This window comes from Heliangelus exortis, chromosome 3 (genome assembly GCF_036169615.1).
Source record: "Heliangelus exortis chromosome 3, bHelExo1.hap1, whole genome shotgun sequence".
Taxonomy (NCBI): domain Eukaryota; kingdom Metazoa; phylum Chordata; class Aves; order Apodiformes; family Trochilidae; genus Heliangelus; species Heliangelus exortis.
Window position 1 is genome coordinate 5,819,867 of NC_092424.1, and position 24,573 is coordinate 5,844,439.

At 40.3% G+C, this 24,573-nt stretch overlaps 2 protein-coding genes across 7 annotated transcripts in view; both read left to right on the forward strand.

Moving 5' to 3' along the window:
* The first annotated feature begins 52 nt into the window (after positions 1-52).
* On the forward strand, positions 53-24,401 carry GGPS1 (geranylgeranyl diphosphate synthase 1). 5 transcript variants are annotated; one of them, XM_071739022.1, is made up of 4 exons: positions 53-186; positions 4,773-4,865; positions 13,987-14,057; positions 18,188-24,401. In XM_071739022.1, the coding sequence occupies exons 2-4, from the start codon at positions 4,799-4,801 to the stop codon at positions 18,947-18,949; spliced, it is 900 nt and encodes a 299-aa protein (XP_071595123.1). In that variant the 5' UTR covers positions 53-186; positions 4,773-4,798; the 3' UTR covers positions 18,950-24,401. The 5 variants fall into 5 exon arrangements, with proteins under 5 accessions (XP_071595123.1, XP_071595125.1, XP_071595122.1 ...); XM_071739023.1 differs by lacking the exon at positions 53-186 and adding an exon at positions 557-682; XM_071739024.1 differs by lacking the exon at positions 4,773-4,865 and having other exon boundaries at positions 57-186.
* Positions 55-24,573, forward strand: part of TBCE (tubulin folding cofactor E) — a 51,343-nt gene continuing 26,824 nt past the window's right edge. Inside the window, exon 1 of one of the 2 annotated variants that reach the window (XM_071739017.1) lies at positions 55-186. The gene's annotated coding sequence lies outside the window, so the exon portion shown is untranslated. The remainder of the gene's footprint in view (positions 187-24,573) is intronic. The other variant, XM_071739018.1, reaches the window with a different exon arrangement.

A 24,573-nucleotide genomic window follows, 5' to 3' on the forward strand; every position in this document is an offset into this window, starting at 1 on the left:
CGGCGCCTGCGCCGTGGGGCGCTGGTGGCGCATTTTCCCCCAAGAGGGGAAGGTGGCGCCCGGCGGAGCGGAAGGGGGCGGCGTTCCCAGCCTCGCCGCCGCCAGCGCTGCTGCCACTCCCGGAGCGCGGAGGCTTCTCGGGGGAAGCGGGCGCGGCTTCGGCTGCCGGTGGCGGTGGAGGAAGAGGTGAGCGGTAGCGGCGACGGTGGTGATGGTGGCGGCGGTGGTGGTGGGTGCTGCCCAGGCGGAGGTCAGGAGAGCGGGGCTGCTCCGCCTGCCCGTTCGGCGGCCATTGCTGTGGGAGGCGCTGCTCGGTCTCCGGACGGGGGAAGGGGGAGGGAGGGACGCGGTGCTCCGAGGATCCGGCCCGGCCCCTCTGCGCGGGGTCGGGCGGCAGGGACGAGCTGGAGAGCGGGGGAGGGGGGGAGCGTGTCCCGCCCCGCCGCCCAACAGCGGCTGGCGGGCTGCCCGGGAGGGGGCCGGGAAGGGGCTGAGGGGAAGCGGGGGGCCGGAGCCGCCGTTCTTGCGGGGCGGTGCCGGCGGGCAGCGGCGCTGTGTCCCGGGCGGGCGGGAGGACTGACTGAGCGCTCCAGGACCGGGGCTGCGGCGGGCGGTGCTTCCCTCCCCGGTGTCCGAGTCCGGCTGCCGGCAGCGCAGAGCAGAAAATGGGGGTGGAGAACGGGTGAGGGGAGCGGGGAGAGGGCGGCTCAGGGTCTGGCGTTATCTAAAATGGCGCTGGCGAGGCCGGGCTGCTGCCTTTGGGGTGTGAAGCAGCGAGAGAGGCTCTGCCGCCTCCGTCGCTGAGCTCCGGACAAAAAAAAAAAAAAAAATAAATCAATCAACCCTTTTTTCCTTTTGAGTGGGACGTTTTGGGCGGGGATGAGGCACCTGCGGGCAGGGTAACAGCTTCATAGCTGTGTGAAATGCGGGCTTTAATCTGAGAGGCGATTCAGAAGCCGTCACGGTTCCTGCTGGCTCCTTATCGGTCCCAGCTGAAAACCTCTTCTTGTCCCTGTGCTGTCACAGCACAGATCCAGGGCTCTGACAGCCCGGGTACTGTTGTCTGGCTTCTGCAGCCTTCATACTCGATTATATCTGGAAGTCCTCTCAAAATCGCAGCACAATTCCAGAGCAGGATGCTCTTGCTTTTCCCGGAGTTAGGGTGGAAATTCTATCAATGGAAAGCTGCTCCTTTACTTGGCTTCATCTCCGGGGAAAGCGTGTGACTGTCCTTCCACCTGTGGGAAACCTGCTGGTCCTTCTGTTGAATTAACAAGATAATGTTCAGTAACAGCCTCGGAGGGGCTGTAAAGAGGACTCTGCTAATTAGAATGAGAATGTGGACTGAGGTGACAAGTATCCGCTCCAAATAACATTTGGATTAAGAGCCTTGGTAGCCTCTTTGAAACAATAGACATTCACAGCAGTGTCTGTGTGTTCCTTCTCAAACAGACCTTATCACTCCTATGTCTCCCTACCTCGGGATTTTATTTTCTTTTTTTCACTAGTTACAATGAAAGCGGTGTCTGGGTGCACTAAGTTCAGTGATTTAAGAACTTTCTGGATGGTACTTTTGCCACTACAGCTGTCTGTTCCTTTTTTTTTTTTTTTTTTTGTGAACTGTGCTGTGATTTGAACCACTGAGATGATGATGCTTTTTTTAAAATACCATCTGCATATTTAACCTAAAATATTTCAGTCATTGTATCCTGTAATTCGGGTGAGGGGGAAGAATATCCCGTAGAATGGGGTGAGAATCTCTTTTACGAGATTTCAAAGTGAAGATTTTTCTTGAAATGTAACCCAGAATTAATATTACTTGCATCCTCTCTACAAAGCTGCTAGATACAGGTCACATCTTCAGGTACAGTTCTAGACTAGTTTTAACTTAGTTACATATCATGATCTGATTCTAGTGTTTTGTGTGTTTTCAAAGATGATTAGAGGAAAGGTTGGTTGCAGGCAAAAAGACACTGTGATAGCATGGCCTGTGCCCATAGCACAGTGGCTACTGAGAAATATCTGGAAAAATAACTTAGTAGGCAGACTTACTGCATTTCCATTCCTGCATGACTGTTTTAAAAGGCAAAACAGCATTAACTGCTTTAATCTTTTGATGGAATCAATTCTTGCACTTCCATTAACAAAAAGCTTTGCATTCCCTTTTTCTTTAATGTTTAACTCCTGGCAATTTTACTTACTAGGAGGTGCTGACTGAGATCTTGTGTGTAAATTTCTTCATAGTGAAGACTTTCTGCAACAGTATAACTTCAGTAAAATGGTCAGTCACCTAGGGAGGAAACCCTTAATATCTAGCATTTCCTAAGTGTATCAAAAGTGATAACTTTTTGCAAAGAGCAGTAAAATTAGAAGTTTCATATCATGCTCTTCTTGCTTTTAGGCTTTTATATGCAACTCAAGTTACATATGTATTTATATAAAAAGTGTCTCTTTGTAGAAGTTTGGGGGAGGTTCTGCTCGCTGTTTTTGTTTCAGTGGCTCCATTACATGTGTAGCTGAATAATCACTGTTCTCTTTGCCTTAGTGAGGCTGCTTACCACTTCATTTAAAAGTAGCAGAGCTATCCAGAAAAGTTTTACAATAGTGATTTAAGCTAAGTTACCATCCACTCTTTGCCTGTTAGAGCTTTTATGCCTTGCTTTTATTAAAAAAAAAAAAAAAAAAGTCTTGGCACTTGTGGGAGAAGTGTCTGAGCAGTGTTCCTCTGATAAGCAGTCTTTCAGGTGGCCTGTTATTAGCTTTTTGCCAAAAGATGCAAAGATTTAGTTTGCTAATACTAGCAAACTTCAAGTTAGTTGAGAATTCTGAATATTGCCTTAGTGTCCTGCAGACAGTCAAGAAACCCTCTCATTGCCTGGGGGGTGGTGGGGAGCTTTAAGATTTATTTTTATGCAGAAACTTCTACAGAAAAGCAATTTCAACCTTTATCTCTTCTCAGCTCTGTTGGATAGCTAGGTACTTCCTATGCTATCTTTGTGGCTTTTTGACAAAAAATAGCCACAGGAGAGCAGTTAAGTTGATGGTGTCTCCTTGCATCTCTCTCTACCAACTTCTTTCCACTTAAAACATCTAGAGGTGGACTGTGAAAATCTTTGATTTTGCTTCCTCTCTGAAATCCTCAGACAATCTTGATATCCAAGGCTAAAGTTTGACAACTGATTCTGAGTGGCAGTGTTGTCTTAAAAGCAGTTCCTGTCCCTTCAGTTATACCAACAAGCTGTAAAGAAAATAGGAAGTTGAGGGTGCCAAATCTGATGTAGATTTTTGTGTGTCCTGACTGCTGGTTGTGCTGAGGGTTAGGATGGAAGGGCTGTACTGCAAAGGAAATGTCCAAAGCTTTCCCAGAAGGTTCAGTCTTAGGAGTATTTTGTTGGCACCTGTGTTTGCTTAAATATCCTTTCTTCCCTCTGGTGATACATTTTATTAGCATATGCAGTGAAGGAAGTAAAGGAATTGATCCAACCATAAACTTGGAAAATAGTTATTAATGTATTCTGTGATCAGTTCCCAAGCTTGAATGCTGCAAATTTTTACTGATGTGGAGGGTGGGAATGGGAGTAGAAGGGAGCTGATTGAGCTGTAACAAAAGGGAAAACTCATGAATATTTGTTCAGGTGACTTAAGAGGAAGCAGTGATCTTAATACTGATCTTTTAAGTTTTTGATGGAGAACTATTGCTGCAAGTGGGGAACACAGTTTATTCTACTCATGATCACCATTCCACTTAATGCACCTACATTAAAAATGCATCTGTCCATACTTATAAATATCACTTTAAAGTAGTTATTTTTGAAGATAATTTATGTAACCGTGCAGTTGCTCCAGGGAACCGTGCAGTTGCTCCAGGGGCAAAAAAGTACATCCTTTCCAGGATGCTAGCTAAGTAGCTGAGAAATGATGCTGAGGTAGGATGAGACTTAATGCTACTGCTGCAGTTCCTGTCTTAAAATGACATTAGAATTGTTTTGAGCTGCTGCATCTGCAGTGCAGTAAGGAAGGGTAGAGGTGAAAGGACAAAATCTCTTATAGAAAACAGTCTGAAAAAAAAAAAGCAACACAGAGATGAATAGGGGTATGTGAACTGAAACATGAGTATAAATTTGTTGAGCTGTGTGAGGAATGGAGCCCAAAATCCTTATGATAAGAGTCTATGATGCATACAGTATATGGGGAAGTGAGCAAAGATGTCTGTGTGCTAAAACAGAGGTAAGAAATGGTCTGTTGCTGTTCTGCCTTCTAAAACAGGAGTGAACGTTTCTATCAGAAGACTGAAGCTAGTGATAAACATGTTTAGGTTGTCTTGGTGTAAGGTGTATTTTTCTGCTTTTAGGCATTTCAGTTTTGTATAGGGAAAGCCTTTAGGGAGGTGTAGTCAGCTCAGTCATGCAAGGTTTGGTATGTGCTGAGTGTCTTCTCTGATGACTTACAGTGAAGCTTTATTGCTGTGAATTCTTGTGTTTTAAATACTTCTATATCACCTAAGCCATCATATGCACGTCAGAGCAAACAAAGTCTAGAAGTTGGTTTAAACTATTAATGGATAATTAAATATTTAATACACACACTTGTTTCTTTTCTAAGTGACAGCCAGTAAACATTTCTGTGTAGTGAAGGTGATGTTAATTGAAGGTGTAATGTTCAATATTAGCAGCAAAACTCCAGTTTTGAAGTCATCTGACTTTTTATTAATTGTATGCGTCTATTTCCTTAATTTGTGGTCTAAATAGTGTTAATAACACTTTCTTTAACAGTGGACTACCTCTTATGAAATAAAGAAATGGATGGGATGGATGAAACATCTAGAAAAATCCTAGAGCCATACCAGTATTTACTTCAACTGCCAGGCAAGTTTCTTTGTACTGTGTTGTTGTTTTTATAGCAACTGTTGTCTCAAAGTATAAAGCAGTAAGTTTATCCATTCTTAATTTGTGGATTTAAGACTCAATGCAAGTAACACTATTTAATATTTTTCTTCCCCTGTAGAACCACCCTTTTTAGTGAGATTGGTACAATTGCTCTTGACTCTGTTGCAGTGCAATTTTTAAGATACTCTGTTCTCTGTACTGAGGAGCTGACTTGCTACTTTTTAAAACTGAAAAGGGCAAGTACTGAAGACCTGAACCCATTCTTAAACTCGGGGACTGATGTTTGGTTCTTTACCTGGACCTGGGAGTCAACAGGCTGTGTTCTGGGTTTTGTTGTGGATTTTTTGTTGCTGTTTTGTTTTGGTTTTTTTTTAATAGCCTGTTTCTCATGCATAATTTCTTTGTACAGAGCCAGGTGTTCTTGGAGCCAATTCTGGCTGTCCCTGGATTGCTTCATTGCCAGAGGACCAGCCAGCCCTTGGGTGATGCAAGGCCACTGCAACACATTCATATGATGTTTTTAGTCATGAACAGTACCTATTGTAGCAGAATTCAGGAGGCAGTTTGACAGAGAACCACTGTATGGATATCCTCTTGGAAATCTCTTTGCTGTCTAAACAGTCAGATTGCTGTGGCTTTTACTGGTACACCTGAAGTTTGAGAACATACAAGCAAACTTTATGAAAATTGACAAAATATGGTGAATACTGCAATCATTCTGATAAATTCCATCTGACTGGGAGAGAAACCCTTCTGTCTAGACAAGTGGCATCCTAAATCACAGGCAGAGCATTAAGTGGCTTTTATATATCTGCAACTAGACCTGTTTATCAGCAGGGTAGGTCCTGTGGGTCCTAATTAATTATACCAATGTGTAATTAATTTTATTAATAATCTCCACAGATATCTAGGATTTTCTTATCTACATTGGTGATTTCATTTGACTTGGCAGCTAGCACTACTTGAGCTGAAAAATAAGAAAAAAAAAAAAAGGGGTTTGGCAGTAATATGCCTTTTTAATGCCAGAAGTTTTGTTTCCCATTTCCTCACAGTATGTTCCATTTGGGTATGTTGAACTGGGTAGTGGTTTTGCTAGAGAACTGCCCTGAGAATGAGTCCCCAATATTTTAGAGAGGTTGCCAAGACCCAGAACTGAAGAAATGTAGTTTCCCTCAAAAAACATTTTTAAGTGAGCTTTTTGGTGAGATTATCTCCTATAACCAAGGTACACCGTAACATCTCTGCATATTTAGCTTCTAATTATACTGTAAGATATTGTAGGTACCAGCAAAAATCTCAATTTCCTAGTAAGAAATACACAGCAAAAGTGTTTGACCAGAAGGTCTTCATTTTAACTTTTGTTTCAAATGGTGCAGCTACAATAGACACTTAACCTTCCCACCTTGACTGCTGTAATTAAATTCCAATATTTGCTGTGAGCTGAACCCTGATTGCTCTATACTGATGGTCTATTTAATGTTGTACTTAGAGTACAAGCCTGTTCTGCTAAAGTATCATAAATCTGATTGCTTCACTTGAATGTGTTGATAGATTGTTAATTTAGTTTATGCTTTGGAGAAGGTGAGAGACAAGGTACATTTCTCTCCATGGTGGTGTGATTGAAAAGGGAAAAATTCCCTTAAACTAGGTGGTAAAAGTAGTGTACTTGGGGAAGGGTTGTACTGAGTAACAGGTGAAATGGTGAGGGTTCCCAGTCTTACTGGTTTTGAAACACTGGCTATGCCCAAACTCAGCTATGCCAAGTACAGAGCAGTAGGAGGTAGTTACTTGTGTGAACCTTGGAATCATTGTGAGCACAAATGCTTGGTGAAGGGGAAAAATATGGCATATGTTAGCAGTTGATAATTAGGGTGGAGCCCAGATGAGGTGCCTGAGCTGATCTAACAAGCTCTTGCTGAAGAGGCAGTTTCATTCTGTCCTCTTCATGCTTCTGGCAGCATTCTCCTGCATCAGTTCTCAGCTTGCTAACCAAAATTTTTGGTAGTATCAATCAGCAAACCTTCTAAAAAATTGCCTGGTTAATCTTCTCTTGTCTTGTTAGTGAGCTGGCAGAAGGATGGAGACAAGGAGGTTTTCCTGGCTTGGGTCAGCTTGTGCTCTGAGGTGCTTTTACAGAAAGCTTGGCTGAGTATCAAATATGTACACTCATGGCCCTACAATAGTCCAGTTGCTTATCTTTTAAGAGCAGTTTAAAAATTCTCCAAACAGTTTAGTTACCTATGAAAGCTTGAATTTAGATGCATATCAAACTTTGTTTATATAAAAAGGGATTGTGCAACAGTATTAAGGTTGGTTGGGAATTAAAAATGGGTGCCTGCTAATGTTGCCTGTAGTGCAAGAACACAATTTTTTAGCTGTTAAGGATTAATCCCTCAATACAAGAGGAAGCTGATTGTTTCCCATTAATGAAATAAGACTTTTAATGGTAGCAGTTTGGAGGTGGTACTTAAACTAAGCTTGTTTATTTCTTTGAATTCAGCAGCACTAGGACAGAAACTACTAGGATTAAGTTTTGTGGTGTTTGGTTTTTTTTTTTTAATCCATTACTATTTTAACTGTTGATGGTAATAAATGTTCATTCCTTTGCTGGCAAAGAATTTGATGCTTGGGAGAACATGCAGTCTGAAACAGAACTTTTCTTGCTAAATCTCATTATAGTAGGACCCTGCCACACTAGTTCAGAGCAGTGTTCTGCTTAATGCAGTATTCTGTCCTTTAGTCTTACAAACAGAGTGCAATAAACAGGCTTAACTTTCACAGATTCCAGTGTGGTTTTAAATAATGGCCTGATTCAGACAAATGAGGAATGTTTTCTCTCCAAGTGGCTGAGTTAACAGCAGTAGCTGGTTTTGCAGCACTAAGAAGCCTATGGAGTCTCAGTTGCAGTACAGCTGATATGGTCAGCAGCTCACTATGAAAGGGGTAGATTCTGATCCATTCATGACTGTTCCTCTTTTCCTTTCATGTGCATTGCTCTGGTCTTGGCTGCAGTCTTTCCTGGGCTTGTTTAGCAAGCTGAACAATCAAGACTGGCTTTTGTTTTTCTGCTGTGCTGTTGAACTTCACCAGCTTGGTGAAGGAGTTAAGTACCACAGGGCATGATCTCTGCCACTGGTACAGCAACACTTGGCACATCAGAACCCTCAACTTAGGCCAAGTTCCTGAGCAGGGCTACAGCTCTCCAGGATCTGAGCTGCAGGGATACCCAGGGGCAGCAACTGGGTCAGAGGAAAGTGATATCTCTGTCCCTAAAAGGTGTGGAGTGGTGGAAAATGTGTGTCACCAAGCAGAGCAGTGGAAGAGGGTCAGCAGGGTACACAGCATCAGAAATAAAAGAAAGGAAAGGAATGAAAATAATTAATAAAAGATAAAATAAAACTAGAAATAAAACTGAATAAACAAAAATAAATACAATAAAAATAAGTAAAATAAAATAAAAAGCAACAGACTGGGCAGGTTCAAGAACCTGAAACCTCCAGCTATACTGATGGAGAGGCAGGAACAGTCTGTGCAGATCAGGTTGGGAAATGGGTACTCACAAAATGGTGAAGGCTGAGAGCTGATGGCTTCTTGCATCAGGGGAAAGATTCCTGTTCCTCATGCAGATGTGGAATTGCCAGGTAGGTTCAGTGCACTGGAAGAAAACACATTTGACTTCTTTGTTCAACAAATCATCAGATCAGCACATGGTAGTGTAGTGGGGGAGACTGCCTGCTGCAAGGGACAGAGGCTTCCATCTGAGCTGCTGTCCTGGGAAGGTTTGCTTCATGTGAGCAGCTCTGATCAGGGATGCTACAGAGGTACTGCCATGGTGTGTTTCACCTCAGACAGCTTAACCCTGCTGCTCTGCTTGAGTGCTGATTGATATGGGAAAGGAGTGCCTGGAGCTTATCAAGCATAACCCTGTGGATTTTGGAATGAGTGCCCAGGGCAGGGGAAGCCAAGTGGCTTTTCTGTATGGTCCTCAACCCTCTTCCCCTCACTATCAAGAAGAATAGACAGATCTTGTCTGTCAAGAGCTAGGTAGTTGCACAACTGATAGTGATAGCAAAGTTTTGGGTTTTATGACCCTGGGACTCCCTTTGTAGATCAAGGGCTACCCAGGAGAAGATAGCACCTACCCAACCAGAACAGTACAGTAGTGTCTCTGCCAACAGGCTGAGCAACCTGCTGAGAACAGATTTAAACTTTAAACTACAATGAGGGGGGGAATGGCTACCCACAATCAAGTAAGGAAATGATGAACTTGTGAACAAAGGCTGTAGGCTGATGTGGACAAGAGAGACCTTGTAATCAACAGAGCAGATCTGAAGGCAGCCCATCCCAGGTGTGTGCACTCAGACAAGGAATTCTGAACAGGACAGCATGATAGGGGAAGCTGTCTCACTATTTTGGGGGAAGCTGCAGAACTGGGTGCTTTTCTGAAGTGCCTCTACACAAGTGCATACAGCATGGGGAATAAGCAGGAGCAGTTAGGGGTCTGCATTCAATTTTACTGGGGTCTCTGATGTGGGATAGCTGGTGGAGCTGAAGAGGATGGATATGGGTTGCCTGGGAAGGCAGTGGGAGTTGCCTTTTATGTGAAAAAGGAGCTGAACTACAGGGAGCTCTGCCCTGAGTCAGATGATAAGCCCAGGGGAGCATTGGTGGTGGTGGGTTGGTGGTTGGACGTGATTATCTTGGAGGTCTTTTCCAACTTTAATGATTCTATGAGAGTTTGTGGGTTAAGATTAGAGGGCAGATCACTAGAGGTGACACTATGTTAAGTCTTTGCTACTGACCACCTGAGCAGGAAGAAGTAGATGAGGTCTTCAGACAACTGGAAGATGCCTCCTATTTACAGGTCCTGCTCCTCATGGGAGACTTCAGCTATCTTGCTATCTGCTAGTGAGCATAAACACAGGGGGGCACAGGCAGTCCAGGAGGTTTCTTGATGCATTGCTGACCTAACAGAAGTGATGGAGCTGAAGAAGGAAAACATTCTGCTGAACCTCATGCTTAAAACCAAGAACTGCTTAGGACATGAACTCTGGAGGCAACCTTGGCTGCAGTGACCATGGGATGGTGTTATTCAGGAGGGAAGAGGGAACAAGGCAAAAATCAAGATCCCAGCCCTGGACTACATTTATTTTGAACAGGGGAATTTAATTAGACAATTCTACAGTGATCTTAATTCATCACAAGTGATTGCCCACATTTGAAAATACACAGGTCTGCTCTCTTTGCTTGTCTTCCTGCAGCTGACTTATGCTGGATGTGGTGATCTTGGAGCTCTGGGGGGAGGTCTGCTTGGGAAACTTATCCATGGAGCTCTAATTCATCAGAACAGCCAAACATGAAAGTACAATATAATAGCTGAGGTGATGTAGTAGCATCTGGAAGGGCAATGCCCCCTTACCAGGGCTCTCAGCATCTGCTGCTTACCCTGTACTAACTCTGTCAAACCCTTTTCAGAAGCTGACTCAGTACATAAAACTGGCAGAAAGCTAACCTAGCAAAAAAGTAGACAGTTTTCTGCTGGGGTCATGAGTTGAATTAGCTTAGTGAGGCTCTAATGAGGGCTGGGTTAATAGTCCCTCTGCTCTTTCCTATGCTGTTGTAGCCCTTTTATGTACCCTCACTCTAAGTGGGGTGCTGCCCTAAGGGCACAGTTTGTGGTCACTTTAATGCAGCAAAAGTGAAGAGATATTAATCAGGAGCCTGTCCAGAGCTGGAGGTCTGTGGGTTTTGGGTCGGTACCCTGTGACAAGGACAATTGTGTATATAGGGAGTAGATGAGTAGATCAGGCTTTTTTTTTTTTTTTTTCTTTTCTTTTTCTTTTTTTTTTTTTTTTTTTTTTAAGCATCCCATCTGTCTAAAGAAGTGGGAGAGATCATCCTCAGTACATCTTTAATATAACCTGATCTTTGCTTAAAGGACAAAGGTTTTATATTCTTATCTGTAGAAGGAATTTCATCAGAGTGAATCTGTTATGTTCTGAATATTTTTTTCTCACCCTTTCCACCCAGCATTGCCAAGTAGAAAAGCTTTGTTTGATTTGGTTAATACTGGGATTTTAAATGCATCAAACCAGAAGTATTTGGAGTTACTTTTATCAAAGCTGGATTCAGTAATGTGCTATTATTATAGCTCTATACAGTAGACGGAGCTTCTAATTTTGGAAGTTAGACCTCTGTATTCTTCAGTTTTACAATAGCCTGTGGAGAATGTTTAACAGAGCAGTGACTTCTGACTGAAAAAACTGGAATGTTCTGCCAGTGTTTCATTTTGTTCCTTTTAATTTTGTCTCGGTGTCCCTGAACTGTTGCCTAATTCAGGTTGAGGAGATGCAAGGAGTGGAGCTTTTTGCATCTAAGTTTTGGGACCAGTATTGGAGGGGCCTGGTGTTTTGTCATCTTAATGTGGGTGTAGGCATAAAACATGCATTGGGAAAATTGCTGTGATACCACATGAACTGTCTGGTATTGGCTTCAGAGCAAGACAAAATAGCATTTCTGTAGCAATAATGTTCTTTTAAGAGGCTCACATATGCAAATATGCACCTATAAGAAGGAAAGATGAATGTTTTGCTGTACAGATAGTGGTTTTTCCTTGAATAGTCAGTGTCTAGACAGCCTTGCCAGACAAGTCTAACAATTCAAGTTCTGGCTATGCTAAGGAACTGAAGTGGCCAAAAGCTCCTTGCGTGTTAAAAAGCCATTTAGAGTCTGTGCTAGTGGTTATATTCCTCATGATGAAACAACACTTGTTGCCAAACATCCTGCATTCCATAAGCATGTTTTCTAGGAAACACTTTCAGAAAACCAGAATTAGCTGCCTAATGTAAAAAAAAAAAAAAAAAAAGTATTGCCAGTATCAATGTAATTTAGAAGTGACTAAACAGCTGTAGGTAGGATCCAGTTCCTTAGGGTGATATCTCTGAGTAGTTTTCTGTATGGATTTACTGAAATACTTGTTAATATTTAAATGGTAAGTCATGCAGCTTGGCAGATGTTTGTAAAAGTTATTCCCAGTATTTCTGAGTGATCTTTTCTGTTAATGTATGCAATTATTTTAAAAATAAAATATTGAACCTAAGGTGAAGGGCATTCTGACCCTCCCTTGTGCACTGCTGGTGGTCACAAGTGTTTAGTGAATCTGATCAAGGTACCAGGCTGGCCAAAATCTGATCTAATCTTCTACATGGGGAAGATTAAGACACGGGGTTCTGAATGTCTTCAAGTTTTTGAAACCCTTAGTCTATCTGCAGGAAATTTTGGGAGAAGCAAGTCCAACTTGAATTAGTGGTGGGTGCTTAGTTAGGGTAAGAGGTTTTTACAGTCGTGGTCACTACTCTTAATTTTGTATTTAAGCTCTGATTACCTGCGTTAAAACAGTGAACTTCTGAGTCATCAAGTAAAATAAATTTTTCTAAAATAATTTTGAACCAGGTAAGTACTTTTCTGATAGAGAACAGACCTGACATGGGGAGCTTAAAATATCTGTTCTGCTGTTTGAGGTAGAAAACAATTCTTCTCTCCTGCAGAAAGCTCTTAGTGTTCAAAATTGAGCACAGAAAACTAAAATGGAGCACATAAGCCAATTATATTGTATGTCCAGGTAAGAATTCCCTGTCACACAAGGCAGAGCCAGAGGACAAAGCTTTTGGGAGAAAGAAGCACCTTTTCATTAGTCTCTTCTAAAGCAAATCAAAATATGGTGGTGATGGCAAGCACTGCAAATTTCTGAGAACTGATAACAAAAATGGAAGCTCTCTGAGCCAGGGAGGAAGATTGTCACCCTTCCTACAGAGCCCAAACCACAAAGCTGTTGCTTACCTGGTGTTGACTTAATTAGGAAAGAAAAAATCCTCAGTCCAGTTTCTTTAGGGTATATCACTGGAAGTGAATATACCCATTTTATTATTTTTCTCTTCTGTATGCACTGCTCACACAGGAGTAGGGAAGCCTTAGGAAGCCATGGAAAAGTTGACATTTCTTCAGTGCTATGGGCAAGAGTTCATCAACAGGAGGACTAATATTGTGGAATCATTAAGTTATGTCTCTCAGTAGATCTTGAGACAAGTAATAAGGAGCCCACTGTCTAGGTTGCACTGCTTTGAAGTTTATGTAAAACTTTTTTCAAGGGCCTTATTGAGGTGAGCTACATATGCAGAGTTGTTTGTCTAAACCTGTCTTGCAGCTACTTGAAACCTGTATATACATAGCTGAGCTTCTCCAAGTGGAGAGCAGCATTGTCTCAGTAAGGGGGGAGTTTATTTCATACTGATCATTAATCTACACTGAATCTGTATTTGGACATGGTTCCTAGCAATTTATCTGGCATCAAAAGTTTACAGGCACATAGGTTAACTTCTGTTAAAATTAACTGCACCAAATAAAATGTATCTGGATTGAATAGTAATGCTTATTTCAACACTTGGACTTTTGATCTTGTCTTTCATTCCTGTGAAACAAGGTGACTGCTTGACTCCCCCAGCAGAACAAATCCTATTATTCATAGGTAGGCTTCTCAGATAATATAAATGTCTGAATTCTTGGAAAGTTCTTTTCAGAATGTTCTGTTCAAGTTTGCTTTTAGTTATTTAAGTATGTCAGTTGTCACTTTTCTGCTGTACAAATTGTCATTAGCAAGGGAAGAGTACTACAGCAGGAAGACCTAAAAATTGAGAGAAATAAGATACTCAACAAATATCTTCAGCATTTGAAACTTCTTAATCTGGTACACAAAACCAGCATGCCTGGCAAACTAGGGCTTACTTTCAGAATTAGTAAGATGATCTGCAAAGGTTACCAGCCTACTCACTTACTAATTAAACTGCCAAAATTATATACAGTAATCTGTAAATATGTGCTTTGCTTATTGCTGTGAAATGTTCAAAACTGAAGTCTCTAATAACTGATGTTTATACAATGAAGAGACAAGCAAGACACTTGCAATACATTTTCTGCTCTCAAGTGATCACACTGATAAGTTTACTGGTCTAAACTCACCTGTAGGTTTTAAGACAAACTGTTGTCCCTAGTAATGAACTTTGCATGGTTTTTGTTATAAATGCCTATAATATTTTCATTGTAGGTAAGCAAGTGAGAACCAAACTGTCACAGGCCTTTAATCACTGGCTGAATGTTCCAGAAGATAAAATACAGGTACTGACTTACTATTTTTAAAGGGCTTTCTTCCAAGATTACTGTTAACAGATTGTTGTCTTACATAGCATAAATTATCAAAAATCCTAAATGCACTGATTTCTGAGTAGATTAAAATAAACTTTCAGGAAAACAACTTCAGTGCAAAGCTTTGACTGTGCTTTAACCCCCTAAAGAAATTACTTCCAGGACTTATCTCACATAGAATAATACTACTTTCCAAGTGTGCTCAACTCTTTTAAGCTGTAGATAAGCAGCTATCATTAGCACCCACTTCAAATTCAGTGTCAATAACTGAGTCATGTTAAGTGTTTTATGAAAGAAGCTGAACAATTACCTCAAACCATACAAATGTAGTGCTTGTCCTGTACTGGTGAGGCTGCATCTCAAATACTGTGCTCAGTTTTGGGCCCCTCACTACAAGAAGGACATTGAGGTGCTGGAACCATTCCAGAGGAGGGCAGTGAAGGTGGTGAAAGGTGTGGAGCACAAATCTGAGGAGCAGTTGAGGGAACTGGGGTTCAGTCTGGAGAAAAGGAGGCTGAGGGGAGACCTGATGGCTCCCTACAGCTACCTGGAAGGAGGTCAGAGCAAGGTGGGAATTGGTCTTTTCTCCCAAGTAGCAAGCAACAGGACAAGAGGAAATGACCCCAGGTTGTTCCAGAGGAGATTTAGATTGGGTATTAGGAAAAACTTTTTCACTGAAAGGCTTATCAGGTACTGGAACAGGCTGCCCAGGAAAGTGGTTGAGGCCTGGAAGTATTTAACAGAGGTGTAGATGTGCGTACTTAGAGACATAGTTTAGTGGTGGACTTGCCAGTTGGACTTTCTGATCTTAAAGGCCTTTTCCAAGTGAAGCAATTCTATTATTCCATTAAAATAAACTCTTAAAATTTTGATACAGTAATATCAAAGACAGCAGCTAAATCAGCTTTATAGACTGCTACTTGTTCTGGACCTAAAGCTGTGATCGTATCATGTAGTCTAGAGAGTCCTTACTTACATGAAGAGAAACATTAGACTAGGAATTCTCCTTCCCTTTTGCTTTTCTATTGGACAAATCTGGGCAAGATGTACAGCTGTTAATTTAAACATTGTGGTTTGTCAAATGAAACATTTTCTTGGTTAGACTAAGGTTTTGCCAAACTGGATATTGAGGGTGCAAAAGATTCTCTGTATCCAAGACAATGTAAGGAATCAAAACAACCGATTATGTTTTTTTACACTTACCCAGCTGGTGTCTAGTTAATTTCATTAACTGTAAACAGAAGAAGGTTTTAGAGTTTGTGGAATAATCCTTTTTAGGGTAGCCTCAGTGACATGTCATACTGTTCAAATAGAAAAATGGTTTCACTGATGTAAAGAATGAAGGAAGAGGCTGTATTCATCATCTCTTCTGTTTTTCAGCCTGTCAACATATCTTTTTAGACAGATTTATTTTTCCTTCCAGCTAGATACTACTTACCCCTTGTGCTCAGTCATATATCAAAATAAAATGCATTGTAGTAACCTGTGTGTAGTATGCATGGGTTTAGTCTAGTATCATAGATAAGAGTTCAAAGAGGAAGCAGCCTTTGGATGTTATCTAGGACAACCCTCTCATTAAAGCAGGACTTGTTTTGCAACTACTTTAGGCTTCTGTGGGCTTTGAGTTTTTAAAACCTGAGGATGAAGATCCCGCAGCCTCTCTGGGCCTGTCTTCCCATGCTGAACTCTTTCCATGGTAACAAATTCTTCCCTGCTGCCCATTTCAGTTTTATTACATTGCAGTCTGTTGTTTCTTGCCCTTTTGCAGAGCACCCATGACAGAACAGGTCCCTCTTCTCTCATGGGCTATAGTCAAATAAAGCTGCAGTGCCTCTGTGTGAACCTGTCACCTCTAAACTGAATCATGTCACTTACTTGTGGCTTAGGCCACTTGTTCTTTATGAAGAAAACTGCTTTAATGTTTCTTTTACCACTTAAGCTGTTGTGATGGAACTTTATTATATAAATACTCTTAATTCAAAGAACATTTTTATTCTTCAGGTATTGAGAACAAAACAGGGACCCTGTCATCTTTTAATCTGCATCGTGCCACAATTAGTACTACTTTTGTGCTTTCTTGTACTAATTTTAATAGCAAAGTTGTCAAGGTGTACAGACCTACTGTAATCATCTTTTTTGATGTCTCATAATGTTCTTAAGACACTCCAGTTGTCCAGCAGCCTCATTCCCTTACAGTTCTTTGTATATCTTTTTTTAAAAATCTGAATTCTGGCACTCCCTATAGGACATTATTTAATCTGAGATCATTTGTCTTAATGTAGTTTATTCAGATGAATACAGCTGAAGATTCTGTTCTTGTTAGTTGATTCTGCTATGGGCTGCTACCATTGCACTTTTTCCCGAGCCAAGTGGTCTTGTGATTTTTTTACCCTACTGACTGCATCTCCAGTACTCATCTGATGCTACACTGAGACACCTCAGCTTTTTGGATTAAAGAACACTGGGTAGTCAGAAACTTCCTCCTAAGAAAGCACTGAAATGACCTGGTACAGGGCCAAACAAATTTTAAAGCTATCACAAGTAAGGAGGTAGAAATCTGTGTTGAAGTGATAGTGCAGCAACCACTGATAGGTTGTAAGAAACCATAGCACCCTGTGTGGGTTTTTCAGCTTTTGATTATTAAGAGCAGTTCTTTCATTTCTTCAGACTACTTCCTGATCTCTTCCAGAGTAAGCTTTTTCAGCTGTCTGTATTTTTTGTTCCTAATTGTCAACTTTGAAGCATTTTTGACACAGTCTTTTCTTTAGTTCACAAGATAGCAATTGAAACAGAGTGATGAAGCACCATTTAAATTAAACCTTAAATGTCTAGAAGCTGCAGAAGGTCATGAAACTGACAGTGATATGAAATAGGTTAGCAAGATTGATGCCAGAATAGGTGTATCCAAGGAATTCACAGAATACAGGGGAGCTTTCCTGGTAGTACTGAGCCTGACATAATGGGCTGAAAGAACATTCAGACAAACAGGAATGCAGTTTCTTGCAGTAAGTACCCTCTGATTTAAAGTCAGTGGGCAACAAATCTTTACAGGTCAAAGTCGAGCTCATTTCTAGCTGGTAGATGAGTCATTAGTGCTGCTTAAGTAGGTGGTTCTTGCAGGCATATCTTTGACAAACAGATTGTTGAGCTTTGGGTTTTAATCATTGGGACAGAGATCACTCAACACCAGGTGCATTGCTTCTCAAGGAAATGCTTGCAGCAAAGTCCTCCTTACTTTTTCCTACAGCACCCACCAAATAGACCATACAAGGTACTTACCACTGTTTAATGCTGGCCTCTATTTTTTTTTTTTTTAAAGCAGTTGTTTTAATGAGAGTTGATTGAGTGCAGTGTTTGTAGCTAGCAAGTGTAATTGGCTCATTAGCTTTAAAATCATATCTTAAGTGTCTTTTGTGGTGAGTTCTTACAGAATGCAGTTGTAGATGCTTAAATTTAATTCCATTTAAGCAGATGCTGAATATACGTGTTCCTTGCATGGCAGCTGTGCAATAAGATTATATAGTGTTAAAATTTCCTAATTTTTCTGTTGAATTGTCCTGCTTTGGAATCAAATGTCATCAGCTACAAGCTTAATGTTCTGAATATTTCTTACCTCAGGTGGTGTATCTTATCCGGCTACTTAGTAATAAGTAGTAAGTGGATTTATCAAAACAAGGTTTGAGGCAAATGTGTTAGTGGATGATACCTGACACTTCAAGAACTGACTTGGGGAGAGCAGTGCATCTAAATTTGTGTTACTCTTTTTTTTTTCCCCTCTGTGTTCATGTTTCTAATAAGTTTCTGTGTGACTCCTAGACAATGGCATATTTTGGAACTAGGAAAAATGAAGAGCATGAAAGTGGAAACACTCCAGGGAGTAAGTTCACTTCAATCTGAAAAAATTAAACTATAGACAGGATATACAGCAAACTGGCTGATAAAAAGAATGATAAATCTATTAATAGAAGCAGCAAGGGTCTAACGAGGAGCCTCAGTGATAGAGAATATAGTTCTGTAAATCCTTGTCCATTTTAAATAAGGTCTTGCAAAACTGGAGGTTAAATTACAGTGGGAGACTTAATAATTTTCTCTTCTTGTAATAGGTTATCATTGAAGTGACAGAGATGTTGCACAATGCAAGCCTGCTCGTGGATGATATTGAAGATAACTCAAAGCTACGACGGGGCTTTCCAGTGGCACACAGCATCTATGGGATCCCATCTGTAATCAACTGTGCTAATTATGTGTATTTCCTTGGCTTAGAGAAGGTTTTAACACTTGATCATCCAGATGCTGTTAAAGTTTTTACCCGTCAACTTCTGGAACTCCATAAAGGTCAAGGCTTGGATATTTACTGGAGGGATACTTACACTTGCCCCACGGAAGCTGAATATAAAGCTATGGTACTGCAAAAGACAGGTGGTCTCTTTGGATTAGCTGTAGGCCTCATGCAGCTCTTCTCAAATTATAAAAAAGACTTAAAGCCACTTCTTAACACACTTGGCCTCTTCTTCCAAATCAGAGATGACTATGCCAACCTGCACTCCAAAGAATACAGTGAAAACAAGAGTTTTTGTGAAGACTTAACTGAGGGCAAGTTCTCCTTCCCAACTATTCATGCAATTTGGTCAAGACCTGAAAGTACTCAGGTGCAAAACATTTTACGTCAGAGGACGGAGAACATAGATATAAAAAAATACTGTGTGCATTACCTGGAAAATGTGGGTTCCTTCGAGTACACTCGGAACACATTGAAAGAGCTTGAGTGTGAAGCCTATAAACAAATTGAATCACTTGGGGGAAATCCTGAGCTTGTAGCACTAGTTGAACAGCTGAGCAAAATGTTCAGAGAAACTGAAAATTAAAAATGCAGCTCCTGGAGATGGATTTTTTTTTAAAATGGGAAAATAACCAGGCTATCTGAGAGGTGTGATAATCAGACCCACTTAAAATTCTTTCAGGTAGTCATATTACAGAAATTGCTGTTAAACCCAATTTGTCACTGAGTATTGAAATAGATATCCTATTATCTATGCAGTTTTAACTGTAACTGCTTACAGATGGCTTTCTTAAAGTAGATGTACTAGAACTGAAACAAGGCTTTAATGTAAGTGTGATCATCTTTACACAATCATTAGCATTATTTCAGGCTAAAAGTCTCATATCTTTAACTAGGCAGCTGTAGGTTTCTGACTGAAATTATGTTACACTAAATGAGAATGAGCTGAGTGTATTGTCTATTTTCAAACAGTTCTCTAGTAAACCAAAATGTACAGTTAAATAACAAAAGATTCTTGCAACTACAGTGCACATAAAATTGTGTGATGTTTCTAAGACTTCTGAAGAACGGATGAATCAGCTTGCTGAATTTTAAAGTGAATATCCTATCCAGCTTCAGGGGATATATTCAGGGGATGTGAATTATGGAAGATAGTATTTTATATGTGAATAGACTAATGTTTAGTCTGAAACTGTACCTTTAAAAAGTTTTCAAAGTACCTTAAAGAAAATATTCCATTGCATCAGCAAAGAGTGAATTTGCTGTTGATTCCAGCTCTGCAGTGAATAATTTGGTCACCTGGTTTTAGATTTTGAAATTATCAAATATTTTGCAGCCAGGGACTCAAATCTCTGCATTAGAGCTCATACATGTAACTCTGAGTATCAGCATGGTAAGCTGCTACTGGAAATGGAATGGGATTCATACCAGGTAACCTCAGGACACTAATTAGTGCAGGTCTCTTTAATCTCTGCTTATAACTGAGAAGGTCTTCTCCAGGAGTTGATTCATAATTCATACTACCTTGTTGTTCTGAATTTCTGTCTCAAGGCATTTTACGGGTTTCTCCAAAGAGACAAGTTCTGTAAGTTTTTGTTAAAGTACAGAATCTTGTTCTACAAGCTCTAACACCACTTTAGTTTTGTTAGCTGCTTAAATAATGCTTTAAAAATATGTACACAGACATACCAAAATAGAACAAACAGAGCTGGATTGAGGGGAGAGGGCTGGTAAGTGACAAAAACCCTCTTCACCTACACAATTACATATTAAAAAGTGTACAAAAGGTAGGCAGATATGTTTGTTTCTTGTTGTACAGGCTAGCTTTAATCAGGTTTATTTCCCTTGGTCTTCACAGTCACATAAAGCCTTTCTTTGGTGTAGGGGGGTAATATTTTGGATCAAAGGTAGGGCTGGTGCTGTCAGCAGTGGTCTTAGCTCAAACATACTCAGAATAAATGGGTAGAAGTAGTTGGCTGCTCACAGCTGAAGGATAGTTTTATACAGGTGTTCATTTACTGTACCTTTCTCAAGCCACTGAGAACTTACTAAAAGAAGGTTACTGTAATGTCTTCCCTTGACAGCCATCCCCTAAAAGTGATCCAGCATGAAATTCAGGATCCAGAAAAAATTCAGGATGACTGCTTTCAGTCCTATACATGATGTAGTTATGGGTGACAGGCAGTCCCTCATATCTACATACAATACAATATCTGCAGGAAAGTACAATGTTTACTTTGTGCCATGTCTTGGGGGTCTGTAAGCACTGTTGTAGCTGATGTTGAATAGAGGAGAGTGCTGGAACACCTGTGGTTGTCAGGAGACTCCCTTAGTCTACTGTAAAAGATAACCTTGTGCCTGTAAGGATATTGTAACCAATACATATATAATGCACAGTGCACTTAGTGCCATTTCATTTCTGCTCAGTTGCTGGATGTAGAGTTTTGTGTAATGAAACTTTTTCTAATGAGGTAGCTTTTCTTATTTTTGTATAAAACTTCACCATCTGAGACTTCTGTTATGGCATCACTTTATTGGTTCACTTTGGCAACTCACCTCTCTGTTTATTCTCATATCTTGTAGCAGATGCCTCCATTACCTTAGGAGAAAAGTACATTGCAAGTTTCCTAGCTGCAGGCCCTTTAAACTCCAAATGGCTATGAAGGGAAAAGTATCCCAGGAAAATAAAGCTGGACCAACAGGAAAGCATACAGATCTGTCTTCTGCCTTCAAGACTTTTTTGATACCAGTATTCAAAGCATACCCTGAAGGTACATCCTAAAAGGCCCAGAAGCAGAGGATCATTGCCCTTCAGTTTGGTTAGGATGAACTGAGGTCTCTGAGGGTCTTTTCTTGATGTGTTCAGGAGCTTGAAGAGGCTGAGATCTTCCCTATTCATCTGTTAAGCAACCTCAAGTATTAAGCATCAGCAGTGATGATGGTCCATAGTCAAGGTAGATTTTATCTTTGGTGCTATAATATATATAATATGTATATATAATATAAATATAATTGCATCTTCATCAGTATTCTGATACTGGCTCTGGTACAAGCTTCTACTGCTAAGCCATAACAACAAAAAGATTGCTTCTTTAAAGCAGCATGAGAGTTATTCTGGCTGCAAAATTAGTTTAGTTGTGTAAGTGCCACTCTCTGTTGCTATGGCTCCTACAAGGCAAGGAGGAGGATTGTTTTCTTTTTGTTTTTCCTGATCTTCACAAGAGATCTATTGCTGTGGAATGGAAGTCTTGTGCTACAAGTGGAAATGTCCATGGGGAAATAGAGGAGATGCTGGTTTGGATGTCAGTCCCTTTGAGCCAGAGCTGTTCCCCTTGTTGTCTTCCTACCATTGCCCACAAGTTCTGCATTGATCAGGTTACCAGTGCATTTCTTGGAGGTTTAGCAGTGTGAAAAGCAAATCCTGACCAGTCTCCTGCATTTCCCTCTACCTCAATCCTTTCTTCCTGTGCACTTGCTTGGGTGGAAAGGAATGCTGCCACCTCTCTTTGAGAGGCCAACCCTAGGCTGGGATATCTGTCTCTGCTGCTCCAAAGGCTGATGTTACCACCATCAATGATGGTGAAAATGACATTTCAGAACTTTCCTGAAAAGATAGCATGTCTTCCACCTCTCTCCCTTCAAGCTCAGGTTGTTCAGGTACCCACTAAAAAAAATTTTCAGTGTATTGGCCAGTTGGTGATACAAACAGCCTGGAAATCATGGCAATGGGAAAGTAGCTGTTGATACTTCTTTATGCCTTGTCTTTTAATGGTTGATTTTGATAATTATGAAATAGCTAAATGCTTCTGTTTGCTCTGGCAATTGCCTATATTAATGGCTTCCCAGTTATTAAAAATACTAAGATGGAATTAAATAATGGGGCTTGGAGGGTTTTTTTTTCCACCGTTTTTATATAAAACTGGTTTGAACTCTAATGTACTAGCACTGAATTGGGCCAGGTTTTTATTCATATGCAAGAGCTAAGTGTCTGTTACTCCTCTTTGTTCTGTCTTAATCTTACCATTTCACATTTCAGGCTTGATATTTACCATCTTCTTTGTGTTATTTGCTCAGTGCTTTTACTGTAGTTCTTTTCTTTTTCTCAGTTATATTTCTGTTCTGCTATTAATACCATAGTGCACACAATGCCATCAAACTATTTTGATCCTGGACAAACAAAATAAGTCTTTTGCTTTTGAAACATTAAGTCTTAGCTCATCATATGCCTTCACAAAAGCAATCTAATATTTTCTGCAATCTTGAAATGCCAGATACTCTCTTTTCCAACAAGCTAAAACCTGTAACATATTTTATATTGCCACAAGTTATTTTTATCCCCGTGGAGCTTGGGCTGCTTCCCCTCTGCTCCCTGGTTGCTTTCACCACTCAGTTTCCTTTGGTGGCAATGCTTGTAAGGCCTTCCTATGAAATGAACCACTAGCCCTGGGGGAGAAGAGTTAATTTTTGTCTGGGTTAATGAATGATGCCACTCAGCAAGAGGCTGATCAGTGTCAGAGATAGCAGGTGGACAGGGACAGGAGCAGAACCAGGGAAAGGATTTCAGAGTAAGAAAACCCATGTTTGGCTTTTGAGGCTGCTTCATGTAATTTCACCTCATTTTTACAGCATCTCCTTCACTTTGTGAGGAAAGGCTAAAAAGTGTGGTTAGTTTTGCTGAGCTTCCCTTCTTGCTTTCCAAATATCACTTGAGAGAAAGTTGAAAATTATTTATTATGACAGTTAATTATATAACTTGTCTGTAAATCTTAAGGTTCTGATCAAGGGTAGGCATAAAGCAAAGAGTACATTGTTTCAGTACTGTGGTTATAACAATTTTTCTGTTCTTGAAGCGAGGAAAACATTTGCTTTGTGCCTACTTGACTTGTTACCTCACATTAACACCTTCCCAGAATAACATTTATCATAGCTGAGCACTGATGTTCACCTTTTCTGCAGCTTGTGTTGTGTTTTGTTTATTTTAATTTGTAAGTCACCTGTGTGAGGTGAGGCTAGGAGTAATGCATGATTCATTAATGCACTTTGATTCAAGCACATTATCTGCAAAATCTGCAGTCAAGATGCAGGTTAAAGCACATGAATCCTGATAGTGCTCCTTGCCAGTGTGTCCTGTGGAACAAGTGAGTTCTCAGCTCATTGAAAATGTATTTACTGAGCATCTTGGTTTACTACAGCATAGAGAAGGATGGAAAATACCCCCAGGAGTACAACATAAAGCTTCCAGGGAGAGAACTGCAAAGCTTTAAGTGAATTTGGGTAGAAAACTTAACTGATGTGAAGGGAAATCACAATCTGCTTCTGAACTCCAAAACAATCCATGAAAATATTCTTTACCCTGTTGGTATATTAATTATATGCTATCAGTAAGCAGTTGCATATTTTCTTATCGTGGGTTATTTTCAGTCTCTTAGTAATGTTTCAGTTAGTTCTGGAGTGTATGGTATAAGTTACTTAATTACTTATAAGTTACTTAAATTAATTACTGAAGTCTGTGAAAAGGGAAAATGGCAAACATACATTTTTGGTTATGCTGTTTCAAACCAGACAAACTGGCTTGTTCTCTTGCTAAAATCTAATGTATGTTATTCTGCAGTAAACTTCTGTATTCTGGTAGGCTTATAAACTTTTCACCAACTTACCCTTATTTAAATCAGGCTGATACCAAGGCCATGTAAACAAATCAAAAGGAAAAAAACCCAAAACCTTATAGAGGTGTTTGCAAGAAAAAACCCACAAAGTTATTTTAAAATAGAATGTCCTATAATTGCAGTGTTAATACATGAGATGTGGAACTAACTCCTACCCTTTTTCTATGGCTTTAACTGAAGAATCTATTGCTACTTACTGTTTCTTCTTTTTAGGAGTGGGATGGAGTGTACAGGTCAGAGTAAAACCCTTATGGACAACTTGTCATTGCTGTTCCCAGAAATGTAAAAGCATTTAAACCATATATAAACATCATCTGTTATGTTTTACACCAACCAAAAAGAATGTTCAATAAATTCTGAAGTTAAAACCTTTTTCACTTAGGTGCTTATAAAATGCAGAAGTTGGACTCCTAGGTAACAAGGTGGAAATGTTAAATTGGTTTAGTTTTATTTGGACAGATTTGTTTCTTGTCAAGTACATTTGATGCATTATAGCTTTTTATTTATTACAGGGCTAAAACAATAAGAAGTGCAATGACACAAT

Coding starts and splice junctions, on each gene's coding strand:
- GGPS1 (XM_071739022.1), top strand. CDS start 4,799: ATGGATGGGATGGATGAAACATCTAGAAAAATCCTAGAGCCATACCAG. Junction 4,866..13,986: donor GTATTTACTTCAACTGCCAG/GCAAGTTTCTTT, acceptor TTTTCATTGTAG/GTAAGCAAGTGAGAACCAAA. Junction 14,058..18,187: donor TTCCAGAAGATAAAATACAG/GTACTGACTTAC, acceptor TTCTTGTAATAG/GTTATCATTGAAGTGACAGA.